This window comes from Nilaparvata lugens, chromosome 5 (assembly GCF_014356525.2).
Source record: "Nilaparvata lugens isolate BPH chromosome 5, ASM1435652v1, whole genome shotgun sequence".
Classification (NCBI taxonomy): Eukaryota; Metazoa; Arthropoda; class Insecta; order Hemiptera; family Delphacidae; genus Nilaparvata; species Nilaparvata lugens.
In genome coordinates, this window is record NC_052508.1 from 8926279 (window position 1) to 8938419 (window position 12141).

The window sequence follows — 12141 nt, forward strand, 5'->3', positions numbered from 1 at the left end:
GAATGTTGGCAGACGGCCCATACTATGCCGTTTCAGTCGCTGTGGAGGTATGGAGTGTTGGAACGTACAACATCGTGTGTTCGCTGTCGAGCAGTTTTCTAGAAACAATGAATCTGTAGTCACAGTGCAACGTTATTACGTCAATATTTTAGAGTTGAACGTCGAATGCAGTTCCTGAGCAAAATACTGTACTCCAATTGGTTGCAGCGTTTAGAAGTACTGGTTCTGTGTTGAAAAAGAAACCACCACTATTCTTCCCCGTTTGTTTCGTACTCCAGAAAATATAGACGGAGTCAGTGTCATCTAGTCATGAGACCATGTCGTCTAGTCGATCGTCTAGGATAAAGGCCGCTCTGACTCGTTCTACATTTTCCGGAGTACAAACTGAACTTGGAAAGACCAGGTGGTTTATTTTTCATCACAGAACTATTACTTCTAAACGCTGCAACCCATCGGAGTACAGTATTTTAATCAGGCACTGCACCTCGACGTCCAACTCTAAAATATTGACGGAAAAACGGTACACTGTGACTACAGATTCATTGATTCTAAAAAAAACTGCTCGACAGTGAACAAACGATGTTGTACGTTCCAACGCTGATAGCAACTGAAATGGCTTAGTATGGGCCGTCTGCCAACATTCGTTCAAGGGCAATACCCCCTCCCGTCGTCGAGTACTAGCGGTTCAAAAAGCATGTGTCTCCTCGGTACCTCCTTGTAGATAGATTAATCATAATTGTGAGGATTGTTTTGTGATTCTAGGAGTGACCTACAATGGTTGCGCGAAGTGTTCTCGGTTTGCTGGTCTGTGTGTGAGCCTAGCAGTGACGTGAGCGTGTTTGCGCATGCGTCAACACCAATGCTGCTGTCGTGGGCCACCTGGGAGACTGCGCAGTTGTGCATTTCCTGTAAACTGCGCACCCCGCTTGGCAAGCCGCTCGACACTTTCATGGCGTTCGAAGGTAAGTCTAGTCAAACACACATCGATTTTTGGACGTACGATTTGTTGTTGCCATCCTTATAAATTGTCTTCTTCTTCTTCTTCTTCTTCTTTTTCTGCTTCTGCTTCTTCTTCACTTCAAGGATTATGTCTATTATTAACCTGTTCGGGTACCCATCTTTTCCTTATAAATTATTTTAGATTTAACATAACTTAGCAAACAGATGACGAGTTCATGGGTTTGGCAAGTTTTGTTTAATCTGTCATGAGACAGCAAAAAAATCGATCGTCCAGAAATCGATGTGTGTGTGACTGGCTTTGAATTAGGGCTGTTTTCAATATTACGTTAGCATATAGTGAGGTTCACGATATAATGGCAGTGGAGAAAATATAAGAAAAGCGTTGCTTATTCTCTGCCTTGCCACTGCCTTCTATAGAGGATAGCTGATACCAGTATATCTGATGTAACTGTTCATTCTTGTTCAAAATAATCAATTATATGTTATCAGTCAAGAAAAATATTTTTCAATTATTTAATAATAAATTGTCATAAATGAGATTAAATATTCTGTTTGTTAATTTCATTCATTTCATTTTCATTCATTTATTGTATAAAACACGATAATCATAATACAATTATTATTACATTGGAGGAAAAACTAGGCTGAGCCTGTACTATTTCTCTCCTAAAATTTTGATAAAATGTTAATGTTGTCCAAAAGTTTAGGTTATGTAATCACACACTGCTTCGTCATTTGATTTCAATTATGTTTCTACATTGCTAAAAACTATCTGCAACTTGTGGAGGTAGAAAAGGATAGCGCTATCTGCTCTGCCGAATGATAGACAAAGATAGCAACACTTTGTTTGCTATGTCATATTTATTGTTTATTGTCAAGTCATAGGCTATTTTATTTTATATATTATCACATTTATTGTATTGAATTATATTCAAATATTTGTTTGACTAACAAGGGTCTGTCTACTATGTATTTATTATTTGATTTGACAGGAGCAATAAAAGGGCTAGCCCGCGAAACGACATCGACGGCACACAAGGCGGTGACGGAAAGCAGTTTGGACGAGAGTGGCGGGTGCAGCCCCACTTACAACCTGAGACGTGTGCGACTGCTCATCGAACTGGTCGAACAGCTGGAGAAAACAATGTACAATGCGGCCGATGGAACGGCTACTGCCCTCGTTGCTCCTACCAAGGTCAGAATAGAATTATTGTTTTGTTTGTCAAGTTTGTACTCCGATAGTGAGTTCCACGATATTCCTACCAGGATAGATTGTTGTTTTTTTTTTAATTATGTACTTGTTTCTACTCTTAGGCCCAATTTCCTTAAAACGAAGACTTGGGTTGAGCTCAAACATAGTTGATTTCAAACCGTCAAAAATCATATATTGCAGAACCAATTCTAAATACAGTCGAACCTCTCTATAACGAACCTCCATTTGACGAAAACCTTCACACAACGAATTTTTACCTGTTCCCATGACATTTTGGAGTTTTGGCTGCTTATTTACGAATTTCTCTAACGAATTTCGGACCTCTCAACAACAAAGTTTTCTCTTGACTTCAACATACAAAATGTAGTGTGTATAGGAAGCAGACGATCATTTTCAAGGAATTGTTTAGTTTCAGCAGAAAGGTCAATAGACTAAAAATAATGGCAATTCAGGTAGGAAGAAGATGGGTGGTGGACAGTCATTAGAGGTTGAAAGACATGTCGAAAATTGAATGCATGTTACTCTAAATTTGATTTCAAGAACTTGTCATTTGTAGACCAGGCAGGTGAACGACTGGACTTTCTAAATCTTGCTTTTGTCACACATTTCAACTCTTTGAACTGACTAAGATGATGATGGTTGTGACGAACTTGAGGAGAAGAATTCGTCAGATCAAGAAGTTCTAGAAGCTTTCAAAATTATCAGGCAAGGATTAAATCTGAAAAAATAGTATTCCAGCCTTTTTATGTTCGACTGTTTGAATAGATGTGAGTCGTTTATTGAACATGATGCTTTATTTAACCAAAAATTACTCACTTTTTCAAATAAAACATTAAAAAATAGGGAAGTTGAGTTATTATAGTATTTATAGTGAAGTTTTTGACAAAATTACCGTATTTTGCGTTCAATCTAATACAGTAGTAGTGTAAAAAGTACTAAAAAATCTTTGGTGAAGGAAGTTGAAAAATATTGTTACTGAGTATGTACTTTGATTAAACTCTACTAATAGTACAAATCAAGCTTTCTAGAAATAAATTGGTGAGTTTACTTACCTATTACATTCTATAAATATTCAAAAAACAATTTTTTTTTATTTTAAACAGCATGAATTTTTAAATTTTCATAGTAATATTGGCCTAATAGGTACCCTACCTACGTTCGCGATGATATGTTTTATGTACCATATAAATTTATTTACCGCCGTGATACCATATTACAAGATCCATAAGATCGTGGCAGTTTTCTTGACAGAACAACCTCTCAATAACGAATACCTTTCAGCAGCGAATTTTTCTCGGGATAATCGACTTATTTTACTCGGGATAATCGTTATACAGAGGTTCGACTGTAATCTGATTAAACACAACTGCCGCTCAAACCTAGTTTACTTTGTGAAATTGGGCCTTATTTTATTTCATCAACTACGGGTACAATGCTTTGATCAGGAGCACGTCATTTACAAAGTTAATTTCCCTGAAAAATGTTCACTGGAAATTCATGCAGTGGATACAGTGGATTATCTTGTAGAAGTTTTTCAAAGCTTGGGTAGTTTTCGAAAACCTCGGGTTTTTCTATTCTCTTAATATCTTATGGTAGTTGATTGTGGAAACTACATTCCTGAGTATACGTAGCTGTCTCTGATTTTTCAGCACTCTATTAAATGAGAAAGTCAAAGTTAGGCTGGTCACACATCGACTAGTCGACAAGACAAGACTAGTCGCGTTTAGTCACAATACTTCACATTGTTGCTTATGACGCAACTCACACTGATTAGTCATTGCAATTAGACATGACTCCATAAGCAACTAATTGATTTATTGTGACTAAACGTGACTAGTCTTGTCTTGACTAATCGGTGTGTGACCAGCCTAATTCTTTCATAGTGTGTTTTAATATCAATTATTTGAAAATATTTTGATAGTATTACCAAATTTGACGTCATGAACGCATCGTAGGCTGGGCGTACACCGGTTAGTCAATATGAGACTAGTCACTATTAGTCACAATACTTCACATAGTTGCTTATGAAGACATGTCTAATTGCACACACTAATCAGTGTGAGTTGCGTCGTAAGCAACTATGTGAAGTATTGTGACTAAACGTGTCTTGTCTTGTCTTGACTAACCGGTGTGCGCCCAACTTTAGTGGGCATCTTAGTGAACGCATCTTGAAGACAAGGTGTTCTGTACACGTCCTACAATACAGGGTTATCGTAAAAGAATGGTGCGGATTCAAACATTGTTTAAAGAAAAACAGAATTACTTACAATTAATTTTTTTTTTAATCTTATTTGTCATCTCAAACAGTTTTTTTTACATAATCAATAAATTTCAATGTGGGCGCCCTTAGTCGATCGACAAATGTCCAAACGATATTCAACTTCTCTCCAAACATTCGCTAACATTTCTTCGGTTATGGTTGTCATTGCTTCATTAATCCTGTTTTTTAAGTGGTTCAAGTCGCGAATTTTTTGTGAATAAACAATGTTTTTGATGTAACCCCATAAGAAAAAATCACAAGGTGTCAGGTCTGGACTCCTTGGAGGCCACAGCATAGGTCATTGTCGGCCTATCCATCGATCTCCAAATTTTCCGTTCAAAGCGTCTGTGACCAATGCCCTAAAGTGTGGGGGAGCACCATCTTGTTGGAAATGGAGTTGATGAATGTTTTCGAGTTCATCTAGCTGAGGAAAGCAATAATTGATTAACATGTCGAGATACGCAACTCCATTAATTGTTTTTTCAGCAAAGAAGAAAGGCCCTATTACGCGATTTTTCATCACACCACACCAAACATTAACTTTAAGCGTGTAATTTGAGTTTTTTATGTAAAACTTTGTGAACCGTTGTTTTCGGAATACCTAATTCAACGCTTCGACGAGGGATGGACTTCCCAGGACTTCTAATTGCCGATTGTCTAATTTGTTCAACCGTTTTGTCTGGTACACTTGGTCTGCCGGTTGATTTCTGTTTCTGAACTGATCCGGTTTCTTCAAATTGATTAAACTAGCGTGTTATGTTATTTTTGTGCGGTGGATCTCTTCCAAATTCACGTCGGAACGCACGTTGAACTAAAATTACGGATTTTAATTCAGCCATCAATAAAACACACTTTGCTTTATCTTTAACCGAGAACATAGTAACTCACTAAACTCACCGCAACAACAGCACAAGAACTGATGTTGAGGTTAGAACAGCTTATAAACAAACTTTTGGGTTAGAGGCTTTCAGAGATACCAATATAACATTTTAAAATTTCCCTACAATCTTCCTACGAATTACTGAAACCGCACCATTCTTTTATGATAACTCGGTACATTAAGTACATGACGGAAATAAAATTGAATTGAATTGAAAACATTTACACCAAAACCACTGCTATATGTATTACAAGATTTGCCCACTACCATTTCAAAGTTTGCATACCAGATACAACAGGCTCTGGTTGAACGTGAGCACATCCAATGTACCTAGAATTCTATTTACATTAAAATGCATTCTAGGTATTAATATTGAGCACAAGTTTCTGATGTAATCTTGAAGAGTAAAGAGACACTTATGATTTTTTTTATGGTATGTTTCAAAATGGCATTATGAATACATGTCATTCTATTATTAATCTATCTTATGGTTTTTTGTGCAAATTAAGTCGTTTTAAAACTCCGTGTTTCCCTGTGTCATCCTTTATTTTGATTGAGTTGTTGGTTTTGTTGTATTGCAGCCAGTGCGCACATTCTTCCACACGAACAAGAGCACCTGTGGCGAGTGGCTGGCTCGCATTCGCCTGGCCGTGGTGGTCGTCTCCCTGCACTGCGGTCTGGCTGCATCCGCTGTCCGCAACGGACATTGTCTGCTACAGGATCTCCTCGACTCCGGCAATACTCAGGTCAAACACTAATAAATCTTGTGATAGATTTAGACATTGAGAGAATTGATTGCTTAGTCAAATCCATTTCATAGCTCTCAAATAATAATAATAATAACAACAACACTGAGAGGGAGGAAGGGCTTCAGCCTAATCAACTAAGGGCTAGAGTAAAGACTGCTGAGTCTAGACTTCTTTTGCGGCAGCATAAGGACAAGTCCTTGCATGGTGTCTTCTATAGGCATATCGAGGAGCAGGGCTTGTCCAAAACGCTGACTTTTGCTTTTATGAAGTCAGCAGCCCTGAAATCTGAGACTGAGGGTTTCATACTGGCATGCCAAGATGGTGCCATCAACACATTGTCATACCGTTGCAGAGTAATGCACATGGATGTCCCAGATATCAGTTGCAGGGTGTGTCATAGAGCACCAGAGACGATCATGCACATCTTATCATCGTGCTCTGTTCATGCAGCTGTGGGCTACATCCATAGACATAATGCTGTTCTGCGAGTGCTCTATTACCATCTTAGACACTCATATGGTATTGACAAAACACCAGTGCTGCCTTATGCCCCAGGGGAGATTGAGTCTGCTGTGGGGAATGAAAGGTGCCGAGTGTATTGGAATTACTCATTTTCCACCACCAGTCTTTTAAGAGCCACAGAGCCTGATGTTGTCCTCCTTGACATAGTGGCAAAGACAATGTATGTAATCGAGTTATCAGCACCAGCTGAAGGCAACATTGTCAGCAAGGAGGAGGAAAAACAGGCAAAATATCAAGACCTATTAATAGAGCTGCGCAGGCTTAACCCAGGCTACTCCATAAGAATGGTGGTGTTGATTATAGGAGTTTTGGGTGGCATGAGACCCTCGATTTTGGTCAACCTTAAAACCATTCCAGCCTGTGAGAGAGCTGCTACTGCACTCGCAGGTCAAATGCAGAAGGCTGTCATTCTTGGTTCATTACGTCTACTCAGGGCAAACGATATAATGGTAACGGACCCAGTATGATTGTTTACCACATGGACATGTGGAGCAATCACTCTGGTAAAATCGCTTGTCACTCTCCTTTGGGGGTCGGAGCCCAGGGGAAGAGTGGTCAAGCAAAACCTCAAACAGGATAAAAATATAATAATAATAATCAAGGTCTATAAATACAGGTCATGACACTCGTGTTCCTTATGGAGCGGCCATTATGTGGGGTCTTATGGCGGTACATTTGAAATTCCAAATCTGCTCATAACAAAATTATGCTTTTTAAAAACAATATTCTGGTTCAGATAAAATGTAAATTCAGGTTTTAGATTTTTTAATAATGAAATTTCAATAATTAATTTTTTATTATTAAAAATTGTTCTTATTCTTATAACCTGTTATGATTCATAAGGCATTGGGTCAAAAAGCTAACCTCAAAAACAGTTTAAAATTCCCAATCAATTAAATCTAGAAATCAACAATTCAGTTCCTAGTTGGAATCTAAATATTATTATTCTGTCAGAAGAATTTATTTTACAATTCAAAACCAAGCAATATCCCTTGAACAATATAACAAAATAACAAATCATGTTGTTCAATCTATAATGATAACAGCTGATAAATTGGAAAATTAGTGAACTAGAACCCCATAAAATGGTGATTTTGCAATGCATCACGGGATTGTGTTATGACCTGTATTTATAGACCTTAATAATAATAATAATAATAATAATAATAATAATAAGACAGTGTTTCCCCCTGGCAGCTGAGATAAAGGATATCTGGCATCAAGAGAAAGTGGAAATCGTCCCAGTCATAATATCTGCAGTTGGATTGATGGGGAAAAATGTGAATGCAAACCTAAGTCATCTGGGGTGCCTCGAGAAACAAGATCCACTTGATGCAGAAGGCAGTGATGCTCAGAATGGTTAGGGCATTCTTAAACCTAGCAGCAGAATAATTCATCAAAGTCTTGTCATAGACCGATTTTGATGGAAAACTCACATAGCAGCAATGTGATGAAAAATGAAAATATTATTTTTATAGCTTTCAAATGTTTTTATAAAATATAATTATAGTACCTTTTGAAATTAATAGAATAAGTATACAAATTATAACCATATAATTATAATTTAAAAAAAATATAATAATTTCAAAGGGTACTATAGACTATTTTATAAATACACAAGAAAGTTACCCTGAATTCGTACATTAAGAAGCTTTCAAATGATTCAGGCTCGGTTGCACAAAAGCTTGTTAAATTTTAAGCATTATCAAATGTCATGAGAACTAATCAGAGAAGACTTCTTTTCAAAAAATACTTGTGTGATTAGTTCTCGTGACTTTTACCCTTCAATGCATGATGGCTCATGTCTGGCACAAGCCAGAAATTCAGTTAAATGTGAGATTTTTGGCAAAGAATCACAGGTTCTGCCGACTGCTCATAATCCACCTGCCACTTCTTTTCCTCCCCCTTATCCTTCTTTACCTCCTCTTCTTTCCCCCTTCCCTTGCTTCTCCTGCTCCTCCCCCTCCCCCTCCTGTCTTTACCTTCTTCAGTTCTTTTTACTTTTCTTGCCCTATTTACCATAGTTAAGGAAAGTATTGCTTTCCAAAAAATTATGGTACCCTAATTTCAAGTTTTCTATACGTTTCAACGTCCCCTGAGTCCAATAACATTTTTGGGTGTTGGTCTGTGTGTGTGTATGCCTGTGAACACGATTAGTCCATTCCTAATCAACCTATTGATTTGAAATTTTAAACGTAAGGTCCTTATACCATGAGGATTCGACAATAAGAAATTCAATAAAATTCAATTCAAAATGGCGGATAATTACTAAAAAACCATGTTTTTCACGGTTTTCTCGAAAACGGCTCTCACGATTTTCTTCAAATTTATATCATGGATAGCTGTTTATAAGCCCTATCAACTGACGTGAGTCTCATTTCTGGAAAAATTGCAGGAGCTCCGTAATATTCTTGAGAAAAATGGCGGATAATTACTAAAAAAAAACATGTTTTTCACGATTTTCTCAAAAATGACTTGACCGATTTTTTCAAATTCATACCCTGTATAGTTATTTATCAGCTCTATTAACTGGCATGAGTCTCCTTTCTGGGAAACTAATGGGGGGTCCACCCCATCCTTGAGAAATGGACTTTGTAACCTCCTTCTCGTGCATGAGGTAGGTAGGTAGAGCAGTTCATAAAAAGAGCACATAGTCGAGATATTTCATCTGTAGAACAGCTGTTTTGACGACTTTTAAAAAATCATCGAATTTCACAATTTACACAAAGGAAAAAGTACTCTGAATTATATATACACATATACAGAAGTCTGATCGTAGTTTCAAATATGTTGCCGGCAATCGTCATTATGTTATTCCCCTAAATTATTCTCGTCTAAGAATGAGGCTTACAGTTCAATGAGCAAGGAAAGTTGTGTGAGTGTACCACACCAGACTTTTTCTCTTTTTGTCCTGTCTTCTTCTTTTTCTTCCATATTTTCCCACTTATTATAATCTTTTGTGTTTATATATTTGTTTGTCTTGTTTTCTGTACATTTACTTGGTGATTTAGTCTTGATTTGATGTTGTAATAACTTGTGTTTGTTGTGCTGAGCAGGGCCCCGAATTGGAGACAGCCGTTCTATACGTGGCGTGGGGTCTGAGCCGTCTGCACGAGGCTGAGGCGGTGCAAGGCCTCTACGCCTGGTGTCGAGACACCCTAAAATGCAAGTTCGCCTTTCTCAAGCCAATCGTCGAGCATGCTGCTTCCAGGTCAGTCACATCATACAGGGTGTCCCAGTCATAGATTCTACATAACATTTACTACAAGAAATGTCCAGTAACATTTTCTTATATCGGCCTTAGTTTTCGAGATAATATATTGATTTTTCAATTTTATCGTCATTATAACGTCAAGCTGGCTCTAGGTCAGTTATCTATACAGGGTGTCCCACGGAAGGTGTAACAGCCGATACCAATAGATTCTACATGAAATTAGATACAAAAAAAATGTCCAGTAACATTTTCTTATATCGACCTTAGTTTTAAAGATGTATAGATTTTTCTATATTTTTCGAAAAACGTCAATAGCTAGAAAAATATTGTCCAAAACCTAAATCTAAGGATATTTATTATTTTTTTATTTACAATGTAAATGACACTAATGTAATAACATTGGTATATAAAATAATTAGGTAGTCCTTGTGCTAAATTTATAAGTGACAAAGTCCAAGATAAGGTTATAATTTCACGTGTACAATTTTTATAAAATTTTAGTCCAAAATAAAAGCATGAAAAAAATATGGTCTTACATATGGTTGGAAATAGGTCGAAATTTCCATCATGATTCCTTTTTAACATAAATGAACAGTTAATATTTCATCAGATATACCGGTATCAATCTCGAAGTTTCTTATTTAATCATCGAAAAATATATTTCCTTGATGAATAAAATATAATCGATCATTTTAAACACAAATGAACCTTCAATATTTCATCAGATATACCGGTATCAGCTGTATTCTATAGAAGGCAGTGGCAAGGATCGGCAACGCTGCTCTCCTATCTTTCTCCACTGTCATTTTAACATGGACCTCACTATAGAAGCTGATTGATGAAATGAATCGAAAGCTATCGTCAAATCCACAAACCCACAAATCTACAACGACTTGAGCCTAAAGTAAAAAGCAGGAACCTCCTACACTCGTTCAATTAACTAGAATCTTAATGTAAATTTGTGTAACCTTATCTAAATTTGGGAGAGGAATAGCACAAGGTTACCTTATTCTTCTCTCCCCACCATTTTTGATTATGGTACTTTTATGTATCGATAAAGAATAAAGTAGAATAAAATTTGATTTACAATGTAATTTGGTTTTACTATTATGCTTGGAAAATCACGATAAACAATTGATGTTATTTAGTAGGCCATCTTTAATGCATTTCCTCACTTATTGCCCCGGTTTATAGGACACCTATTAAATGTAATGAACCATTAATCCTATATATTTAATGGTAAATTACATTTAATGAGTGTCCCAAAAACCAGGATATTATGTGATACATTTTGTATAAGATTTTTAGATGATTGTAATGATGGTTTGTTTTCAGGTATGAGACGGCAATCGACCAATACAAAATGGTGTTAAACAATGAGGCTTTTGATTCACCAGCTAAGTCTAGTGCTGCTGTCTCGGATGATGTAGAACGCAAAACGTCCTTAAACAATATCGCGCACATTCTGAGACCTCTAGTTGCCGATCAGGTACATATCACGTTGATTAATTGATTCAATGTAACGTAGAGAGAAGATAGCTTCATAAGATATCCTATGGTATAGATCGTTTAGACAATGCTTCACAGTATCACAGAACATCTCTTTTTGAGAAAAAACCAACATACATTGGCCTTAAATTCATTAGAAGGCTTCCTACTCATTTGAAAAATTGTGAAGATATCATTGTTTTTGAGAAGGAGTTGAAAAGTTTTTTGATGGTTGGAGTATTCTATACCACAGAAGAGTTTGTGTGTAGAGAGGGTTCCTTTGTGTGATTTGTTTCTTCTTGTGTTGCTGTATGTGTTATAAATTTTTGACAATTCCTATACTCTGATTGCGAGTCTCTGGGAAGCTTTAAGAAACAAACAATTTATAATCCAAATTTCAAGCCGATTTTTTGTTTACTCAAGCCGCTTACTGTTGACTACTGTCTATTGTGACAATGTTACACTTGTGGTACAGTGTTTAATGTTTTAGTCAGTTTTGTGTGTTTCTTTTTTGTACGACTGTATTCGGTTGGTTCAGTTGTTGGTTGTATTGTCACTTTGTAACTTTTATTGTATTGTTACTTTCGCCAATGTTATGATTGTGTTACTTCTATTGTATTGTGACTTTTGCCTATTACTGCATTGTATATGTTTATTGGCTATAAAATATATCACATCTTATTCTTTACTGTTTTGTTGGGGTGAGAGTGTAAGAACGGCACAGTATGAGAGACTACCAGCGTAACATAGCTTCACGAAAAAAATACTAGGATTACCGGCTTGAGTTAACATTGCAATTTGCGACATGATCTCATATAATGGGATCTTCTTATGCTATCTTTTCTCTACAGAATG

At 36.7% G+C, this 12141-nt stretch overlaps 1 protein-coding gene across 1 annotated transcript in view; it reads left to right on the forward strand.

The window, feature by feature from the left end:
* Positions 1-12141, forward strand: part of LOC111045691 (serine/threonine-protein kinase SMG1-like) — a 164521-nt gene that overhangs the window by 30664 nt on the left and 121716 nt on the right. The window contains exons 17-21 of the mRNA XM_039429368.1: positions 763-962; positions 1953-2155; positions 5895-6059; positions 9641-9795; positions 11134-11287. Of these exons, the coding sequence (XP_039285302.1) occupies positions 763-962; positions 1953-2155; positions 5895-6059; positions 9641-9795; positions 11134-11287 (877 nt within the window). The remainder of the gene's footprint in view (positions 1-762; positions 963-1952; positions 2156-5894; positions 6060-9640; positions 9796-11133; positions 11288-12141) is intronic.